The sequence below is a fragment of the Ixodes scapularis genome, unplaced genomic scaffold (assembly GCF_016920785.2).
Source record: "Ixodes scapularis isolate PalLabHiFi unplaced genomic scaffold, ASM1692078v2 PGA_scaffold1__304_contigs__length_218370807, whole genome shotgun sequence".
In the NCBI taxonomy this organism is placed as follows: domain Eukaryota; kingdom Metazoa; phylum Arthropoda; class Arachnida; order Ixodida; family Ixodidae; genus Ixodes; species Ixodes scapularis.
In genome coordinates this window covers 65,695,637-65,717,193 of record NW_024609846.1, presented here as the reverse complement: position 1 = coordinate 65,717,193, position 21,557 = coordinate 65,695,637, and the positions used below count along the sequence as shown (strand labels likewise).

The following is a 21,557-nucleotide window of genomic DNA, read 5'->3' as shown; positions in this document are numbered from 1 at the left end:
CATAGAGTATACTGACGCTACATAACGACGCCGAACGTAATAACAAGTTTCAAAATGTCTTATATTGTTTTGGCGAAAGCACTGACGTAATGCGTAGGCTCCAGAATCATCGACAGTTTCTCCAGCTGCGGGCATGGTAAATTGCGTTGCAAGCTAGCGCACCCATCTTTATTGCAGGCGTTGCCATATGATAAAAAAAAAAGAAGCTTTGTATCATCAGCAACGTTGTTTCGACAATTCAAGCCGCATTCTCCGAACAATAAACAGCTGGTGAAGAAAGGAGTCGGAGATGCTAGAAAACTGCGGAGGTACCTCTTTTGCGCCGTTCCGGCACCACCACTGAAGTTCGGGACGTTCCCCGCGTACCATCTCTTCTTGAAGTGCGGCACTCGGGGTGGTTTAAGAGGTATTTGCCTTTTCTTTTATGTCTCATCGTTATTTTATAGTGTTTACGAAATCTTGATTGCATTTGTCAGACTTTTTTAGGTACTGTTCACCTTCATACGTTTTAGCTTTCACACACATTTTGTGAAAATTCGAATATTATAAAGCGTCTGAAGAAGTAAATAATAATGCTATCAAACGTAAATAGTACGAGCTAATGAGAGTCTGTCGTGTAATTTATACAGGATTGCTTTTGTTAATAGTGGCTCCGGTTACGACGATCCAAGAAAATTTAAATGTTATATGGTCTCTGATTTTGATATTTGTTTTTTTGAGTCTAGCTGTTTTAGTGTAATAACTAATAATTCGTATATCCCGATATAGCTCAGTCTCGTAACAAAACTTCTTTGCCGAAGCTTTTCGGACGTATCGTTTCGAGTCATTCTTAAACCACCTTCCCCCTACTTTTGTGCCTTGTTTTATCGCCTATAACTTTCTGCACGTTTTGCAGGATGCTCGGCTTTAAGTGTTATTTTTTATTGGGTACTTCAGGTTCGAGGAGAGACCGTCAGGAACCGCGGCTGGCATCATGGCTATAGACCTCTACGTTTCGACGAGCAGCCCTGTGTGTGCCTACGTCCTTATCTTGGCCAAGCGGCTGGGTCTCGAACTTAATGTGCACACTATCAGCATTCGAAATAAGGATAACCTCAAGGCAGATTTCGTCGAGGTAAGGTTGCGGTTATGTAGCCATTTAAACAAAGGAACAATTAAGACGCGAAACAAAAAGTATCAGTGTAATGTTTGTCGTCGCTAACACAGGGTTATTGTGGCAGCACTTCTAGTAGGGGTAAGAGTAAAAATCAACATGATTTAAAGCGTAATTTAAGTCATAATTTAAATCAGACCAGTTTTACTATGCTGATTTAGATCAAACCTTTGCCGCAAAAGTAATGCATTTTTTTTAATTTACCGTTTGTTTATCATTTGACGTTTTTATGTGTATTTGTTTTGTGTATAAATCAAAGAATCACAAAAATATACATAGCGTCCCGCCACCCCCCTCCCCCCCCCAAAAAAAAAATGACAGGATTTTTGTTACCGAAAAAATAAACTACGCATCGCCGAACGCTCATCCTTCGCCCAAATGTAGCGCTGGCGGTTCGATCCAGACGCCAAAGTTTCAGAACTAACTCTTATTTTATTGAAAAGTTATCAACGTTATTATAATCAGTTATTATCTTTGAAGGCCCTTACGGGCATTACACAAGAGAGTGGTAATTTTTTTTTCTTTACTGCACATTTCGTTCAGCAATTTTAACAAAGTAGAGAAAGGAACAAGTAGGATAAAACAGAAATGAAAGTGGAGGAAAATTTATGTGTGTCAGTTATGATAAAAATGCCGTTTGGTAGTGTGTTCCAGTCGTTGATGACCACCGCTAGAGTTGAACTACTATATACGTACTTGACGAAAAAAATGGGCCACAATAAGCTGGGGAAAATCTGCCAGAGGGTTGAAGCGGCGATTCTCGGAGAGACTTGATATGATGAAAGGTACGATAATCGAGAGAGATGTAGCAGTTTCGCGCAATCTAGATACACCTATGAATGGTGAGTAATAAAAAAAAAAAAATAAAGCCCAGAGCTGTGATGGATTCAAGTTTGTTAACTATGTGAGATCGCCAAAGGCACCAAACAGAAGAAGCGAACTGAAACTTAGACCAAACTAAAGTTGAGTATGCTGGTTGTTTTATCTCTGGTGTTGCGGGTTTCAGGTTGGGGAGCAAAAAGCCGAGACCCAAATGAAGCTCTAGCCGTCCGAGGCAGATGCCAAAGTTTTAGAATTAATTGTTATCTCATTCGAAAATTAGAAGTGGGGTTGTGCAAATATTCGAATTCCAGAAAAGTAGTTTAGAATAATACGCTATTTGATGTTCGCATCAAGAGGGACTTTGATATTCGTACTTTTCGAATAGCTTATTATTTGAAACTACTATTTGAATATTCGCACAACCCTCTAATAATTTTCGAATGATAAGTCGAAAATTTTGAAGATGCCAAAGTTTTGAAACTTTGGCATCTGGTTCGGTCCGCAACTGCTACGTTCAAGCGGAGAACGAGCTTTCACGTATGCTTAATTCACTTTGGCATTAAAAAAAAACAAAAAAAACAAGTTTTTTTTTTTTTTTGGGGGGGGGGGGGGTAGAGGGGTGTAGCATGCTTTATATGGCTGAACATGAGGAAAAATATTCTGAGCAAATCGGAGCGTAGAGCTTGTTTTCCCCCTTCCACTTCAATCGTTTATCAGTTGCGTAATTTGATCTTGCCACAAAATCAGAACTCAAAACAACAACAACGAAAATTAGATAGCAATTTCCCGTTCAAATCAGGTCAGAATGCGTAAAAAAAACAAATAAAGCTTTTAAATAAGTAATTAATTCCAGCTCTTTTTCTTCGAATATGGCGGGAATCACGTAAAAAAGTTAATTAAACTGTAGTTTAAATTTCTACTAATTATTTCTTACGCAATGATATCAGTGATCGGACGAATCGATCAATCAATCTGTCATATTTAAACATACATCTAGAAGGAAGGAATATCTGGTTTCTAGCGGGTAGAATTTAAATCAGATTAATTACGTATAAATAAAAATTCATCTGATTTCTATATATATATATATATATATATATATATATATATATATATGTATTTTTTTTTGATACCGAATCCGTACTGCTGAACCGTCAGCGTAACCTAAAGGAGGCCAACGCGGGTACAGATTGGCCACGACTGTTACGTCAGCGCTCGGCTGGGATTTGTGTTCTCGTTTTGATTGGACACGAGTCTCAGCTGACCGCTGACGTAGGACTCGCGTCCAATCAGTTCCCTGCGCTGGTCTGCGCCGCTGAAAATTCAGCACCACGGCTTTGTTACCTAGAAGGCGTTGATTATAGTCGACTGTATACAGCTTGACCCTAATGATTAGTGAAAATACTTGATCAGTACCGTGTTAATGAACGTATACGCCAAATGCTGCTATGGTTTCAATCTGTGTAATCGTTATTGGCCTTCTGCACGCTGCCATCTCTGTCTGCTGGGCTATGGAACGCCTTCTGAGCATGCGCTGTTGCTCTACTGTGCGGTATATCAGACGCTGCGTATGCGTCCACAGCTCAGTGACTCAGCATTTTTTGCCCGGGTGATAAGCGATGCAAATGTTTTGAGTATTAATCCATGGTTATCTGTTGGATCCCAAAAGATGAATCCACAGAAAACGGTGCCTGTTCTCAACGACAACGGATTAATCCTCCCCGAGAGGTTCGTATTTTTACTTTCAATTCGACATGACGGCAGTGTGACGTGCTCATTTAAATCGCTGTCTCACTACCTCACAGCCTGCCGTCGGCGCGTTCATTAAAGGAACACTGAAATGAGAAATAAAATTGTAGATGCTTGGTAAAACATAAAAAAAAACTTCAACGGAACAATAAAATGGGCCGAAATCGCTGCTACCGCCATGCTGATTCTCGAAGAAATGCTTTAGCATTTTACGCAGCGGTTATATATCAGAAAGGATGGTGCATGCAGCCTCTCAAAATTTCTTTGCGAGGTGAACATTCCCGAAATCCCTCTTCTCGTTAGGTGCAAGCCAATCAGGTCACTTAGCGTGTGCATGAAGGCGGAAAACGACAGAGCCATTTCGTTACGTCACGCGGCCGAAGAACGGAGCGGCAGTCCGTGCGCGCACACAGGTCTCCGAAACCGGCGGCAAGAGCTTCAGAGAGCGTCGAAAGCGCTACGCACCCTGGTCGCGTGACGTAACGCTACTGAGATGCAGTGGGCGGCAATGGGGCTAGGTCGTACTTGGGATAGGGCGCTTGGGCAGCGGACTAGGGCGACAGCGGGATAGGGCGAGAGCGCCGATAGGGCGCCGCGAGGCGTGGTGTACGAGTGGTCTAAGCTGGGTTAATATTTTGTAATGAACCATCCGCTGACTGCATGTCGCCGCGAAGCGGTGTGAACAATGGCTGGGGGTTGACACGGACACCCCAGTGTGATACACCCGCCGTCCTCCACTGCGCGGTGCCGCAATTGGCGAAGGGGACGTCGCCGGCGATCTTCGGTTGCTATTGTCGGTGACAGGTTAAAGGCTCTGTTGTACTCCGACGTTGAGCGTGTGTGTGTGTGTGGGCGTTGTGAATGGAGATTGGGCGGGACAGGAGGAACCAATTATATACGCGCACAGGGCGCATTTGTCACTGGCTCATACGCTGAGCGCATGCTTGAGCGCGCGTTTCATTGGCCAACGAGCAGGAGCGCTCGATATCTGCGACATCGGTATCTGTGTGCGCTGCGCTATGTCGCGTCTCTTATGCTCGACATCGGAGTATAACAGAGTCAAATACTTTACTAGGGGAATACAGGACACTCTCCTCTTCTGCATTCGACATAACCACGGCCGCGCCGTAAACCACCCCTGGTGAAGTGGTTTATTTGGCGACGCCTTTCTCTCCCACCCCCCTCCCATCGCGGCCAGAGCACGTGAAGGCGACACCGGGGAATGCGGTGCATTTGACGGGTCGCGGATGCGAAGACGGTACCGCTGCCGCCGTCACCACGCGTGTTTCCGCGGACCTTCGTTGCCGAGTTTTGTAGCGTAAGGTACACTGGCCGAGGTTGAGTAGTTTCGCGTGGCTCCTGGAGAGCCGTGCTGCGCATGTGCGAGGAACAGTGACAGAACGTGCAGGACTGGTATGGTGCCTAGATCACGCCCCGATGCACGCGCCACGTGCATGCACCCGCCATGTGCATGCACCCGCTCGAGATCATGGCTCGCGCTGTCCGGTTGTTCTGTGCGGCAGCTTGGTTGCTTGATAAGAGGTCCAACGAGTCAAGAGGTCCAATATTGGACCTCTTGACGCGTTGGACCTCGTGACGCGTTGGACCTCTTGACTCACCGTGGATCTCTTGACTCGTTGGACCTCTTGACGCGTTGGACCTCTTGACCCATATTGGATATCTTGACTCGTGCCTGGATGTATCAAGAGGTCCAACGCGTCAAGAGGTTCAATATTGGATAGCTTGACTCGTTGCATCTCTTGGTGTGAAATATGTACTCGCAAGGGGTGTGAAATAAGTACAGGCAAAAAATGAGAAAAAAAATTATGAGGGCACCTAAGCTTTCTCTTACGACGTGAGAATGCGCGAGCACTAGCTTTTCCCAAGTTGTGCTGCCGCAACGGGTAGCGCGCTAGTTGCGCGACCAAGAGGGCCTAGGTTCGAAAGCTGGCAAGAAATGGTTTCGTACACGTAACCAGGGAGGTCACGTGACCAGAGGTTTTTTTTGGTCAAAGTGACCACAGACCTTTAATTTTTTTTTGGTCACATATGACCAGATATAGGTCACGTGACCAGAGAAATCACGTGACCAGGGAGATCACGTGACCAAAGATATCACGCAACAAGTTTTTTTTGTTTTTTTTTATGTTGGATTGTGTTTTGGCGACGGACTTTGCCCACGGCTTTTTCGATGACTGAGCCAGGTAATGCCCACGCATTAAAAAAGCAGACAACAAAGATGGTGACAATAAAGGCGGAGTAGAAAAATGGGGGAGAAAGAGCAAAAAGTTGGGCTGTGAAGACTTCTACATGGCAGGGGGATCTCACGAACACAGCTTTGATGAATCGTTTCTGGCCGGTGATGTAATCAGAGCTCGTGCGTATAACCCGTAATTTGTTTGGTTTCTAAAGCGACAGATACGCGCGCGCTGGGCTCTGGGGATCGCATGCTCAGAACTGGGTTTGTAAACACCAGAAATCATTGTTGTTATAAACTGTCAAGCTTATAGCAACATTCGTTTGTCGGGGACTTGTGTGACTTCGCTCTTCTACCCCTGACCACAAAGTCGTAAGTCTGCATCTCCCGTGTTGCTCTCCCACTCGAATATCGAACACGCAACCGGAAAGGTCTTAACATTTCCCAATTTAAGAAGCCTTTTTTTTTTTTTTAAAGAAGTGATTACTTCGACATTTGGGTTCGAAATAATTGTAAAACCATTTTAAACACATCTTCCGTCGTATACGAAAGATATGTCCATAGTAATTTGTTATTTCGACGTCTACCATCACATTAAAACACTATTACGGCGTTTGACGTCGGGATAAATAAACATAGTTTTTTTCTTAATTTCTGTGTCATCATTTTTAAAAATTGTAGTCATTAATATAATCTGTTCACGTTCCGTCAAAATAGCTTCATTGATATTTTGAAGTCCTTGGTCTTTGAGGAGCTTGGAGAGACAGTTTGGCCGGGCGCAGATGGCATGCAAAGTTACTCATTTTTTCCGTTCGCCGTGGCCTATTTTAACTATAGCACTGGACACACTAGATCTATCGGCTTCAAAGATCGACGTGCTTTCCGACACGAACAATTCTTCAATCGACTTCAGTTTTTATAATCCAATTTTCTAAAAATTATTGAGCAACTAACCCACCATCTTACAAATCCAACCGCCTAACACATCGCGTAATTTTAACTAAAAATAAATGATATTGACAGACAAGTGTTCGGTAATTCGTGTCATGAATGCTTAATCATGAAACGTTCAGTTTCATGATTTATTTCACAGCATTTTCAAAAATAAAGAGCAGCAAAGGAGTTATATATAGCTAGCATAAATATTTGTGGCTGCTCTGTGCTTTTGAGTAAGCCAACGGCCCAAATAACCCGCTATAGCTTGCACGTTTCACGAAGACCAATGCTCGCATTCATTTGCAACACTCTATTGGACGCCAAGTGGCATAATCTGGACTCGTTTAAAGACGTCTTTCAATGATATTTGAGCTTTTTTCTATGTTGTGTCATTTACCTCTTTAGTGATCCAGTAAACTCAGTCAATAAAAAGTAAAGCATAAAATTGTAATGCATCATATTTTTAATAGAACATACGAGAGCCCGGGACTGGACAAAGTTACCCAAGGAAGTATTTGCGATTACAAATACTGGGATACATGAAAGGAAAGGCTAAACGCGAGATGCTGAGGTACATTTGTAATTTATATCTCGGGAATTTAAGATACACTTCCGTAGAAATAGCATAACTGAGTCCTAGAACAGAGAGACTGGAACACAGATATTAAGCCCTACAAGTCTAAAATATGTCACCAGGCACTCTCCATTATTTAACACTCAAATACATATACTTTGAGGCAAATAGTATCTGTCTACTTGTCTCCAATGGCTATGTAGAACTTGTATTGTCCAAAATAATTCAAATAGTTCAAACAGTCAGAAACCGTCACAAGCAGTCCATTAAAGCAATATCATTATAAACAGAGAAGATAAAAATAAGGCTCGATGGACCCCTTGACGCTTTGGACCTCTTGACACGTTGGACCTCTTGACGCGTTGGACCTCTCGACTCGATGGACCTCTTGACCCGTTGGACCTCTTGACACAAATTGGACCTTTTGACTCGTTGTACCTTTTGACGCGTTGGACCTTTTGACTCGTTGGACCTCTTGACTCGGCTGTCACGTGACTATTGGACCTCTTGACTCGTTGGACCTTTTGACTCGTTGGACCTCTTGACCATAAGCGGGTTGAGGGGGGGGGGGGAGATGCGGCGGGCGACGAGCGGGGGGGGGGGGGGGGAGGGGGTGTCGCCGCGGGCCACCGCCCCGGGTGCCGCTGACCCTAGTGACGCCACTGATTGCAATACTTTCTATTAGGTTTTAAAGTCATGTGCACCGCGTCACGGATCTTTGCTGATCCTCCGAGATCGCGGGGAGCCAGTGAGTATCTGTAATCGACCTTCAGAATATACAGGGTGGTCCAAACCAATCCGCAAAGCGGGCGAAGACGGGTCCCGGAGAAGTGGGGCAGAGAGGAGTGACGCCAACGGCTACGTGAACATTACATTTTGCGGCTCCCGCTTAGCGAGTTCAAAGTTGAATAATTGAACGCTTTCCAACCCCGGAAAGCCCCTCTACCCTCCTTGCCCTCCTCGCAAGCCTTGAGCGGAGAGGGGAGGGGGGGGGGGGGAGGGGGGAGTGCGCTTGTCGCTTTTCGGGAACCCTACAAAAGGTCAAAGAGCCACTAAAAGAAAAATATTTTTTTTTAATCATCCTGGTTGGGACACGGGTGTCCAAAAATGAATTTTCCGCGAAAAAGAAATATTTTTAGAGCAATATTGACAACGCGAGATTTATTTGAAAACGCATAAAGAGTGTTTTTAATGGCCCATGCGGATTAAATCAGATTGAAAATATAGAACATAATGGATGAAGTTCTGAATGGCCTGAATCTGGCAAATGTATTCAACAATTTTTTTGTGTGAATAATATTAGCAGTTACTATAACCCAGAAGCGTCAAAAAGCATTTCATCAACTCCAGAATCAATGTTTATATTCCCAACGTATGAAAGTGAGGTTTGTTCCTCTATTATGTATATCAATAATATTCGGAGTCGTGATGCTGACGATCTACAAATTAGACCAGTAAAATACGTAATTGATATCATTGCCCCATGCCCAGTGGCGTACCAACTTGTTTTTGAGTGGGGGGGCAAACCAGGCACCCTGCTACCCCCCCCCCCCCCCCCCGCCCCTCGGGGCCGGCGGACACTGAACTTTGTTTCTATTAGGGAGGTAGTTTCTATCTACCAACGTTTTTCTAAGCACTGAGGTGAAGACAAGCTTTTACACACTACATAGTAATGGTGCATCAGGCACGTAGCCAGGATTTTGTTTCGGGGGGGGGGGGGGGGGGGGCGGCCATGGCAAAATGCTGTATGATGGGGAGGGAGAGAGGAGGCCCCATCAAAATGGAAAATTTCGGCGGGGGGGGGGGGGGGGGGGGGGCGAAGGGCAGGCCCCATGCCCCCCCCCCCCCCCCCCCCCCTTCCCCCCGCCACCCCCTGGATACGTGCCTGGCACCGATCATATCCAACGTTGCTATACCCCGTTTACCCGTACAGCGCAGCGGAGGCAAAAAGCGTGAACGTCTCGAAGCTGCGATCTCGTGCTTAATAGTGAATGGAGTACAGGAGCGATGAAACATATGTGTGTGCTCTGTTTGGTTCTTTTAATATGGCAAGAAATGTGTCCCTGAGTACGGGACCGACGAAAAAAAACAGCCTTACCACTTTTCCTAGTTACTGTTACATTTTTCTCAGAAAGGACCTCCGCTATTTCAGGGGGGGCAAAACACATACCTTGCCCCCCCACTCTGAGAAGTGGGAGGGCAAGCGCCCCCCTTGCCCCCCCGGTTGATACGCCCATGCCCATGCCTAACTTTTATATACAACCTCGCCCTATCATCTGGTACTTTTCCGCAAAACATGCAAGTTGCGAAGGTTATAGCTTCGTTCAAAACTGGAAAGAAAAATGAATTAGGGAATTATCGTCCTATATCTATAATTCCAGTATTTTCTAAATGCGTAGAAAAAATAATTCACTCGCGGATTGTAAATTTTTGCGACAAACATTCTCTTATTACAGAATATCAATTTGGCTTCCGGAGAAATTGGTCTACCGAAGCAGCATTATTAGTTCAGAAAGAATGTATACTTAGAAACTTCGAAGATAAGCAATTGACATTTGGAATATTGATAGATTTCAGCAAAGCTTTTGATTGCATTAATCACACTATTTTGCTAGAAAAACTATTTGCTTATGGTATCCGAGATCTTCCTCTTACACTTATAAAATCATATCTACAACATCGCTCTCAGTTCGTGGTAAATAATGACCAAAAATCGACTCTTTCAAACATATCGTCAGGAGTTCCACAAGGAAGTATCTTAGTTCATTTCTTTTTCTACTGTATATTAATGACTTAGTAAACATTGATCCAAGTTGTAAATATATCATCTATGCGGATGACACTGCCATATTTTTTTCAGACAGTTGTGAGCAGAGTTTAGTAAATAAAGCCAACGCATTTCTTTTAGAGTTAAAAGCATGGTCAGAAATAAATTTCTTAAACATAAATGTATCAAAAACAAAAGCACTCATGTTCCGACCACGTGGTTCGGGTGACAGATTTCCCACACCCCTCAACTTTGGACCTTTAAGTATCGAGTTTGTACATAATATTGAAACGCTTGGAGTTATTTGTTTTCTGAAAACTTGCTATGGAATGATCACATTAAATAACTTTGCGCTAAACTAGGAAAAGTAGTAGGAATTATGAATAAACATAGACATGTTCTTCCCACGAGTGTAAAAAACGTGCTATAGAATTCGTTATTCTATTCCCATTTGTGCGATTGTAACTTAGTCTGGGGAAATACATCCATGTCAAATTTAAATGCAATACATTTACTCCAGAAAAGGTCGTAAGAATAATTGCAAATGTTCCTTACATACATCCAACAGAACCATTGTTCAAATTGTACAAGATTCTTAACGTACATTAAATGCATGATTACTGATTCACAATCACGTATAAGTATGCGGCAAGTGGACGTAATGATATACTTTTTGAACACGCTGATTTAAAATAAAGAAGTTACTAATACTCATAGACATTGCCAGCCTTGGCAGATTTTGAAACGCAGAACCAATTATGGTAAGCAGAAAATAAGCTGCACGCTACCTATCCCTTAGCAAAAAGAGGCCGTACTTGAAACGAAGTTGAAATATATTGAATATGAATATTCATTTTGTATTCATTCTGTATTATTTTGTCCACACTCGAAATGCGCGCGTAAGGTAGTCAAAATATATTATAAATATTAATCAGAAAACATTTTAGATATACCAAAAATATATTTCCTTCCCCCTCAAGATGCCATTTGTGTATTAAAAACCGGCTACACAATTTTTAAAATTTTTTATTATAGATTTTTTTAGTAAATGGTGTCCCTGTGGTAATTGAAAGCACTACTAAATACATACAAATGCATTAGAGACGAACGATAATGATTAAAAAGCGCGACAGGACAACGGACACAGAAGGAGACACAGACACAGCGCTACTTACAACTGAACTTTATTTCCGCTGCAGCTCGGCATTTATTACAGGCAACAACACGAACAAGTTAGGAAGATATAAAATACGCATTGTAAAAATCTTTAAAAACAACATAAAAAGAAAATTCCTGCATCACTCATCGGCACCCACCCGAAACTAGTCATGATTGGTCAAGAAATTGCAATTCTTTTTCGGATAACGATAAAGAGGGTGCGCTGACACATTGCAGCCCTAATCTAGCAAGTTCTTGAGCCTTGAGTATTTCCCTTGTGGCTTTGTTTCTGTTCAGTATTGTACAATTTGTGAAAATCGGAGTAAAACCACAATACCGGCAATGCACACCGAGGTGTCCTGACGGCATCCACGTTGTAACGGTGTTCCCTCAAACTTTCATCGAGACAGCGACCAGTCTGTCCCAAATATTGACGCCTGCTTTTTATGTTGTTTTTAAAGATTTTTACGATGTGTATTTTATTTCTTCCTAACTTGTTTGTGTTGTTGCCGGTAATATATACCAAGCTGCAGCGGAAATAAGGTTCAGTTGTAAGTAGCGCTTGTCTGTGTCTTCTTCTGTGTCCGTTGTCCTGTCGCGCTTTTTAATCATTATGAATCATAATTCATTCGCCCAACTTTCTACCCTTTTTAGAAACAAACACAAACACAAACACCATGACGCACTGAACACCTGAATCACAGTCCCGTTGACTGCTCTAGAGCCTTATGTAGCCTACATACTGGAGGTTATCGTTTGGCCGGTGACCATCTCTGCACTTATTAAAGTTGCAAGTATTCGATCTTCTCCTCAGGAGTCTGTCAAAGGGGAAACAGTGTTTTTAAGTTCGTGGACGATATCTCTTACTAAAAAGCATTGGTAAAACTAATAATAATTCGGCGCAGTCCACAAAACGGCTCCTAAAATAAATGTTATTGCTTCTCTGCATAGCACTACTCAGGACGAAGCGAGTCAATGCAGTTTCTTCACTTTAAAATAGTTATTTAGTTTTTTTTACTAGTTGACCATTTGTTATGGTCATTAACGTCACTACATTAAAGGTACTCACATCACGTACAATGGTGAGTGTATACATTCAGTGAACTAACATTGTGCAAACACGACCACGCCAAACATATCTGCTGACAGCACTGCTGAAGCTTTCCAGCATCAGCAAGTGTTGTGGTTGTAGTTCCCAAGCCCCGTTTGTGATTGGTGTGCAAGAAACTCAGCAGGTGTGTTTTTGATATAAGAAAGGAAACAATAACATAAACTGGGCTGATTTATCAGTGCGATGCTGCACAACTCAATGGACAATCTAATCAAATGTTGTTTTTAGGCACTTCAGTGTACTCCACATCTGCTTGAAGTGAACTTCTGATAGGCGAGCTTTTCAATACTTTGGTAGTTTAAGTCAAACTACCAAAGTATCACAGTCAAAACATACTTAGGGTATAAAACAACAGTATTTACGATTTCCAGGTATTTAAAGAGTATTCTGCACATATTTTTGATAGCTGCATCTTTATTGGGGTTGGAGTATATTTTGCATGAAATTAGTAAATATTTTAAGAATTCAATGTGAAAGGTATTTTGTGTCTACTAATTTCGAATTTACATATTTCAGAACGCACGAAAGGAACTTAAAATATAGTTTAAATAAAGGTATTTTAAAAAGATTTTTGAAATATATTTTAGTACTAAGTAAAAAAAGAAGTGTACATTTTCGGTCTATTGTATATTTACAATTATCAACTGTACTTCAAATACACTTAAATTCGAATGTGGTATATTTGAAACGTCCAAGTTTTCGCTAAAGAATGTTATAAATGATTATTTTATTCAAAATATAAATGTTATTCAGCTTTCGAAAAATAATATCCTCGAATTTTTTTAAAATCTTGATCATGCTTATGTTATTTATTTTATATATAAATGCACAAAAAATGAAATGTTCATTGTAAATACATTATGTGTTCTGTCGTAGCATCATCTTCATCAAAGCTTCATCAAGCTGCGTTCATGCCACTCTCTCTCTGGCCTCCCATTCACCACATGCACCTGAGGTGAAGAATAAAGTTATTATTATATTATTATTTCAAATTCTGCGCGCCAAGTCCATGACGTCACGGAATGGGCATACACTCTTTCCACCTCAACGAGATGTATACGTCCTCTCCTCCTGAACATGATGGCCAAGCCGTCCATCTCTTCCCCTCCATGAGCCCGAAACGCCGAGAGTAAAAACAAGTGAAACAAGTGGAAAGGAGGTGACTTCCGACTAAATTGAATTGAATTGAAGTTTATTTGACATATGAAATGTCGGGGAGGGAGGAGCAAAAGGTTGCCGAAGCTACCTGACGAGGCACCATTCCTCTTTTCGGCGCTACAGCAGTCGCAGCAGCAGTGTGGAAGTCATACATATAAAATTCAAGTAGAAATATTTTCACGGAGGCTGTTTTGACATGAATTAAACACAAAGAAAACACAAATTAGACGGATACTAAACACATACCAAATGTCGCGACTCGCGCCGCCAATATTGCTCCAAGTTTTTTTTTCTTTTCGCGTAAAATTTATTTTTCGACACGACACAGGGAAGTGACACCACCGGTTACCTGAACGTAACGTTTTGCGGCTTCCGCTTTGCGACTCAAAGTTAAATATATTGAACTTTTTCCAACTCCGGAGAGCCTCTCCGCCCTCCTCGCCCTCCTCGCCAGCCTTCAGCGGAGAGGGGGGGGGGGGGGGGGGGGGAGAGTGCGCTTGTCGCTTCTCGGGAACCCTACAAAAGGACAAAGAGGCTTGAGAAGCACGTATTTGAAAAAAAAAAAAAAAAAAAAAAACCCGGAAACGGCGGGTTTTTCAAATTTGTGAAACATCAGCAAACTCGCCTGTTTATTTACTCTTTGTTTTAAGAATCAGTTGCTTTTGTTGTACTCTGCCCCTCGAAGTTTCTGAAAAATCCCACAAAGGGTGACTTTTCTCCCTCTCCCGCCGGTGATATGCGTTTTTCCTTTTCCCGCTCAGCCTTTCGGTCTCCGGCGGCCCGGCATGCTGTCTTTTCACGCCTCGTCCATACACTACCGCACTCTTCTGGCCTAAAACAACAGGTGGAAGTCCCCTCCCCCCCCAAAAAAAAAAAAAAAAAAAAAAAAAACTGGTACCGTTTTTTTTTTTATATTTGCGGGCCCGTTTTGCGGATCGGTTCGTGCCGCCTAGGTTTCCCTCCCCTTAGGGAAGGATTACGATGAGTAACTATTGAGCAATCTTTTCTTTTTCTTATGCCCTGGCTTTGTTCAATGAACCCTCGAACGTAGGGTTTCCTGAACCGCCTTCTCCTCCTCGCGACATTTCCTCCTCGAACTTCTAGGCGTACTCAATTTTCTCCGGAGATAAAGATTTCTTGTGCGAATACACCATGCATTTTCTCCGCGCGTCTAGGAAGTGGTAACGAAAATGCGTCATCGGCGGGCCGCAGACGACGTGCTGCGCAAAGTGGTGGAGGCGGCTTTGCACACGAGAGAGAATATACTTTATTGAAGTCATCAAGGATGACTTCGGGTGTTAACCTTGTGTTCGGGGTCCCATTGGCCTTGCACGCCTGATCGGCTAGGATAACCAGCTGGCGCGGATCCTCCGCGTTCGAGGCTCTGATGGTCAACTCCCAGGAGTTGAGGCGGTTTTGAAGCCGTGCTGCGTCTTGTGGTTTTGGATGTTTTGGGCAGGCCAGGACCATGTGGTAGATGGTGCCTCGGCCCTGTTGACAGTTGGGGTATGTGGGCGAGGGGTAGAGCTTGGTTGAGTCTGGATGGCGTTGGGTGAGTGTTGGTTGGGAGCAGGCGTGACTTGGACCTGTTCCCCCTTGTCAAGCGTAAGATGAGGTCGTGGGAGAGTGCGCCGTTGCTTTTGATGGTAAGTGGGTGGGTCCGGTTGCCGATCTGGGTGTTCGTCCCCTGAAGCCATGGCACGGGCGTCAGCTTCTTCGCGTGCCAAGTGATGGGCTCAGGCATTACCCCTCACTTCGGTTTTGGTATAGGACGGAGTCCAGATGATGCTGATGGTCCGCTTCCCTTCACGTGGTTTGTTGTGTCGAGGATGTGGTGAGCCTCCGAGCTAATGAGACCACATAGGTATGCCCGGAAGGCGTCTTGAGATTCCGCGATGATGGAACGGGGCTGCTGGGTAATGGCCAGAGCAATGGCCACCTGCTACCCTATCGTGAATTCGTCTTCTATAGCTGTGTGTAGAGCTGTAACTTGTGGGGTATCTTCGTCGCTCTCTTCGCTGTGGCGACTGACGAATTTTAGAGGGCATTCCTGGATGGCCCTTTCGGGTACTACACAGGCTTGACCCACGAGCAATCCAAGCAAGTTTCCCTTTTTTTCGAAGAATTCTTTGGCTAAAGTGTGTGTAGTTTCAAAGGCCGTGCGACATGCAAGTCTGCCTCAAAATGGGGCACAATGCAGAACCTGTCTACTAAACGCCAATCTCTTAAAGCGCATGTTTCAACAATGCAACAGCAGCCGGTGATAATCGCAGCACAGTTAGTGCAGTCGTTTTTGACGCATCTATATACTATGTACGCCTTGTTCTGTCTTACCTTGTCTTGTTCGTTGTTTTCGGCGCTTTATACTTTTTAATCTATGAACCCACTAGCCCTGGTTAACTACTTTGCTATGTAATACACACGTTGTGCATATCCGTATTTGACTGCCTGTGCTTGTCATGTCTTTTTATATCGTAGCCGGGCTATAGGCATGTACCTGGTGAATAAATATGCACCGGACAGCTCGCTCTACCCTCAAGACGTCGAGAAAAGAGCCATTGTGGATCGCCTAATATTTTTCGAATTTGCCAGTGTGTATGTCTACGGAGAGAAGATGTTTGTAAGTACAGCTGAACCCCTTACACCCAAACCTTGTTGATTCGAATGCTCGAACAAACGTTCAACAGTGAAAGGATATACGTTTGATGTACTATATGCTGGTCTTCCTTGTTTGTGTGATATCGTGATACAGTTAGCCTCTTTTAAAGTGCTAAAAGTTTATAAAACTTAACGTGTATTGTTGCCTTTTTAGTCTACTTGCGTTGCGCTAAGAGTGGTCAATTTTGAGTGCATGAGTTGCTGAAGGTGAATATAACAACGCCTTATGGTTTTAAAGGCGCACGGCATTATTTGATGTTTTATATTACATTGCAAGGTGTTTAGCGCTATGCTTGGATTGCGCAGAAACTCTGTATTGTCCAAGCGGATGGTCTATATTTATTCTCTAGTGTGAAAAAAGCAGACCGCTACCCTAAAGCAGCAGTAAATGTCTCCTTTCATTTTTGTTTTCAGTTATTAAAAAGAAAGACAGACTCGAGTATTGCAAACATTGTTATGCGACGGATATATATTTTTTTAGTCACATGTTCTCTGGGTAAAAATAACGAGTTATTAAATATGTTTTTAGTATACACAACATGCTATTACTTGGTCGTCACATAATCACCTCACAGATTTAACTAATTATTATGACGCGGCACAAGCTTTTGGATGACCAGTTCAAAGGAGGCTACCGCCTTGGATTTTAGTCATTCATCACGCTTGAACAAGATCGTCGGTTGCCACAGCCGCTCTTCCCTGGCCGCCACAATGATGAATGTGCGTTCGTTCTCCCCGAAACATTATACAGCTTCCTCCATGTGCATCACTCGTCTGTGTTCACGGACGGTCTTGTTGGTCAAGTGATCAAATGAGTGCGACCCCAGATGGAAATCGCTTTGGAGGGGGACATTTAAAACATTGTGCGAAGTCACGTTAAGTGCTTAATTTGCACGGTAATGACGTGGCGAGATAGCTACAGTATGTATGTAACTTTTGCACACCTTAAAACAGTTCATCACTTGTGTTTCTTTTTTTACTCAACTCAGTTCACCTGAGCTTGAAACCAAAACAGCCCTGGTACATTCGTATTTCATTTTAAAAAGGGACTTATCGAAATTTTTTTTTTATCTACGGTACAATATGAACGTGTACTCCTGCGAATATATGGACTAATCGCGGCCGGAGCAGTATCTTCATTTAGACACCGGCAATATTCGCATTGAGCTTTATTGTTTATTTAAATAATTTATTTAAAATTGAAAGGAAAACACCACCTTTCAGAACGCGTGCCGCGGGGCGAGAACATTAGATGATTTTCGATCAAATAAAATAGATTGGAGGCTGATACCTTTAGGGAACAAAGTACGTGCAATCTCCCACAAAAAGACGGTTGTCGAACCTTCAATGTAGTACATGCATGCCCACTTATTTTGTGTTTTATTGAATATTTCAACCACCTCAATGGCGTCGAGGCAAAGCGCGAGGCTGCCGTCCCCTGGTGGTGGGTTCGAACTCCGACAAAAAATGCCCGCACTTTGACGAATCTTTATTGCGGAGAAGACGCCGTGTAACCGATGCGCGTCAAAGATTCCCAGGTGGTCAAAATCAATCTTTAGTTTTTCGCTGGGCTGTCGGATTCCCTTCATTGGTTTTGCACGCACATATAGCCCCCAAATTCGATTTGTTTTGATTATTTCATAGAAGATAAACATTGATACTGATACCTATTCGGTTGAACGCGTTGATACCCAGAAAGACTAGCATCCAGAAAGCGTTTCATATGAACGAGCTTTCTTTCACAGAGTAGTAAATAGTTCGATTGATGCTAACCTACCTCTAAATTTGTCCATCTTTATGTTCCTTGTCGCGTTACCAGAAATTATGCTGTATTTTACGTTCAATTCATGCATAAACTGCCACCACTGTCCCTTATGCAAATTTCATTTAATAGATTCGTATCCTCTAGCTTGCTCATTTTCATGGATCCCTCAATTATTCGCCGGGACTTGGGGAGTCTAAGTGGAAGTTTAAACTGTACTACATTTTGTGTGACGTGTGTATACTATTTGTAGTCGTGTTAATTCGTGCATTTGATGTTGTACGTACGTTGTGTTTCTTTTTATCTTCTTGAGTGCGTCAATGTGAAGACTCGCGAGGAATATTATTATTATATTATTTGAATATGCGCGATACCATTTTTGTGGTCATATGCGATAAGATATCAATCAATCAATGTTTTATTGTGCCTCCAAACAGCAGACAGTAAACACTTTTTTTTAACTTTTCAAACTTATAGTTCAGAATTTCACGTCAGTAATCAAACATGTCAGATATAAGCTGCATTCTTATCATTATAGTTACGAACATACGTACCTAATGACAAGAATGCATCTGAAGAACGTTCTGATCACAGACATGTGTTGTCAAGGTGTTATACTTAAAAAAAAGTACATAAACAGACAAACGCGAAGAAACGCGAGCCTGTTCATTATTAGGAGGAGTACACCGAAAGCTTCTAACTCTCAATTAACTGGAGAGCATGCAAAGTTGAACCGCAGTTCTAAACGATCTGCAGAAGGCCTACACCGAACTTCGCTACCCATCTAAGGAAGAAAAGGATGATGCGTTGGAAGGAATGAGAACGGTGGTTCAGATGCTGAGAGGAAAGAGATTTCTTGCCGGAGATTCACTTACCTTGGCGGACCTTGGGTTGTGCACAAGTCTGGCAACGTTCTTTAGTGTAAGTTCGGCGCCTCTACCTTTGGTTTCACATAATTTTTGATTACCAACAACGTAAACGTTGTGATCAGTCAGAGGATCGTTATAACAAACCCAATGTATACGCTCATCGATTGAGAAATGACACCTTAAATATATACTAAAAAGTTATTATGAGTGAACCTTAATACACATAACTATTATGAAATGGCTAGATCAGAAACATGAATTATCCTTTTTTGTAGCATTTTTAGCCAGTAAATTGATGTTAATGATCACTAGAATCTTTTTTCTGCGCAGTTTTCTTCAATTTGGTTAAAGCTTAGATGCTCAAAAATATCCTCCACAATCAAGTTCCCCTTGGCCACATGCCTTAATTGTTTAAAGGTGCTGCCCTCTATTGTTCAAGCCTGAATGCTTTTTATTTTTCTTTTTTTTTTTAGTATTTCAAGCGGTTAAAATATAAATGTCGACTGAAAATAACAGCAGAGCAAATTAGTCACTTGCTTGTGTAGTTTCATATCTATCCGAGGCTATGTGAAATCACGACCCTCTGAATGTCAATATCATATAAAACAATGGCATTGGTAATATTTCGGTATATATTTTTTTGATATTCATTGTCCAGCATGAATACTTGCTCATAAAGTTGTCATTGGTCACTACGATATTTGGACGTGTTGTCTTGACAATGATGTACACAAGAAACTAGCCCAACATACTTCTCCCTACTTCCTGGTTCCTTGAGTTACATGATCCCTGATATTGTTCAGAAACGTTTTCACAAGCCAGGCATGCACAAAACATTTCGCGCGTTCTACTTTCTTTTGAAAAAAAAGAAACAAAAAGAAAAACGCTGGTCACCGCTATTTATTACAGCGCTCAAACGCGACGATAGTTCCCACAAAATACAAGGTATTGTGAATTCCTCGACGTTTAATAAAAATATAAATATTGAGAAATGCTACAAATCAAGCGCGCAAGGCTGAAAATAGCTCTACCTTTCATGGCCATTATATGTATGTCGCAAACTATACTTTTCAATTTTAACGAACATTTTTTTGTAACTTAAAAATTGTGAACATAAAAAAAAAAAAAAATTGATTTTAGGTATTCAGCTTGATACATTGTAAAAATGCCTCCAGAGTATTCGGAATATAGATTATACTATTATGTGACTGAACCACATTTGAAAATAAGTCTGAAGATGACTAATGACAAAAACAAAATCGCATTCTTTTTGGTTATTTCCAAAAAAATATGTAATGCGCGGACATTCGGGATCTTTTGCACCTCTTCAGATGTCCGTCAATCTCGGCGCCTTTCGGGTCTGCCTCAGTGCGGTGCAATTTTCGCGTCAATTCTTTCTCAGTAAAATGTATGAATATTTACACAAAATCAAGTTGTCCCGCTAAATTGAATTGGTTATACCACTGATCAAACAACAATTCACGTTTTCCTTCTATATTTATCGGGAAAACGCTTTACGGCAAATTTAACGGGAAACGTGAATGTTGGTCCGTTACTGATGATACACCAATTTAGGTTTTCCTGCTAAATTTAGGTATCAAGCCGCGACGGACGATTACACACAATCTCAAAGTCTGGTGTCCCTCGAAACAGTATCGTTTGCAACAATTGCCCCACAAACGTATGCGCACTGTATTAAATTTTTATGGCAGTTAGAGATTAAAATGATAAAACAGTGATCCGGGAAGCAAGAGTGCTACGTACCCGTGTCTTGTTCGGTACTTTAGTTCCTGTCAGTGTGGTGAAAGCTCTTATACATATGCTGTTTTGTGCAATACTCTTTAAAGCGAATGCGTTACATGTTTAAGCATCAATAGTCACAAATTCATTGTGGTTTATCCCCTATTTTCATATTTTTTAACGGTCGGATGGGTATTTTTGTTTGGAAGTCTTAATTAATGGCTGAGTTTCCTGGAGTTACTTCCGGAAATCTGTAGAAAGAACCAAGTTATGATTACGTTTTCTTTTATTTTTTTTTATTGCAGCATGACATTTCATCAAGCTTCAAGGACTTGGAACAACTCCGAGAATATTACGAGCGAGTAAACGCTGGCATCCCCGAAATGCAGGATATTCTTTCAAAAACAATGGATGAACTCTGCGATGTTATATGTCGGTGCAAGCGTATAATTGAGATTGCCTCTTCATAAACTGAACAGCCCCGAAGTGATGCTGCTGATAACGACAAATAAAGGTTTCTTAACGTTAAATGATTCCGCCCAGACAATTATGCGAGCGGAATAAAGCTAATTGTTTCTCAGTATTTATGGATATTTAGAAAGGCGAGTTTTTCTTTGTATATGCTCAAGACCGTAGCTGCTGAAGATATGTCTCTAATAGTGAAAAGCTCTGCATGATGAAGCGAAATGGTCAGGGGTTCGTGGCTTTCCGGGAATCATCAGCAGAAATGAAATTAATAAATAAATAAAATAAAATAAAAAAAAGTTTCAGAATAATCGCGTGTGGTAGTCACGTTTCTATTATGGGTGAAAAATAAGATCGGTTTAAAACTCTCATTTATATTCTTATCGAGAGCGGTACTGTATTCTGCGAGCTTAGTCAAGGAGTTGCCTCGTTTTCTCA

General features: G+C 42.1%; 1 protein-coding gene across 1 annotated transcript; it reads left to right on the top strand.

Moving 5' to 3' along the window:
• The first annotated feature begins 258 nt into the window (after window positions 1-258).
• LOC115320977 (glutathione S-transferase D5) lies at window positions 259-21,250 on the top strand. The gene is made up of 6 exons (XM_029981220.4): window positions 259-406; window positions 937-1,114; window positions 3,645-3,703; window positions 16,104-16,245; window positions 18,802-18,966; window positions 20,960-21,250. The coding sequence occupies exons 2-6, from the start codon at window positions 974-976 to the stop codon at window positions 21,122-21,124; spliced, it is 672 nt and encodes a 223-aa protein (XP_029837080.3). The 5' UTR covers window positions 259-406; window positions 937-973; the 3' UTR covers window positions 21,125-21,250.
• The last annotated feature ends 307 nt before the right edge of the window (window positions 21,251-21,557 follow it).

Excerpts from the sequence above, each read along its gene's own strand:
- LOC115320977 (XM_029981220.4), top strand. The coding sequence starts at position 974 with ATGGCTATAGACCTCTACGTTTCGACGAGCAGCCCTGTGTGTGCCTAC. Across the intron at positions 1,115-3,644 it reads TCAAGGCAGATTTCGTCGAG|ATGAATCCACAGAAAACGGT; the intron begins GTAAGGTTGCGG and ends GGATCCCAAAAG. Across the intron at positions 18,967-20,959 it reads GTCTGGCAACGTTCTTTAGT|CATGACATTTCATCAAGCTT; the intron begins GTAAGTTCGGCG and ends TTTTTATTGCAG.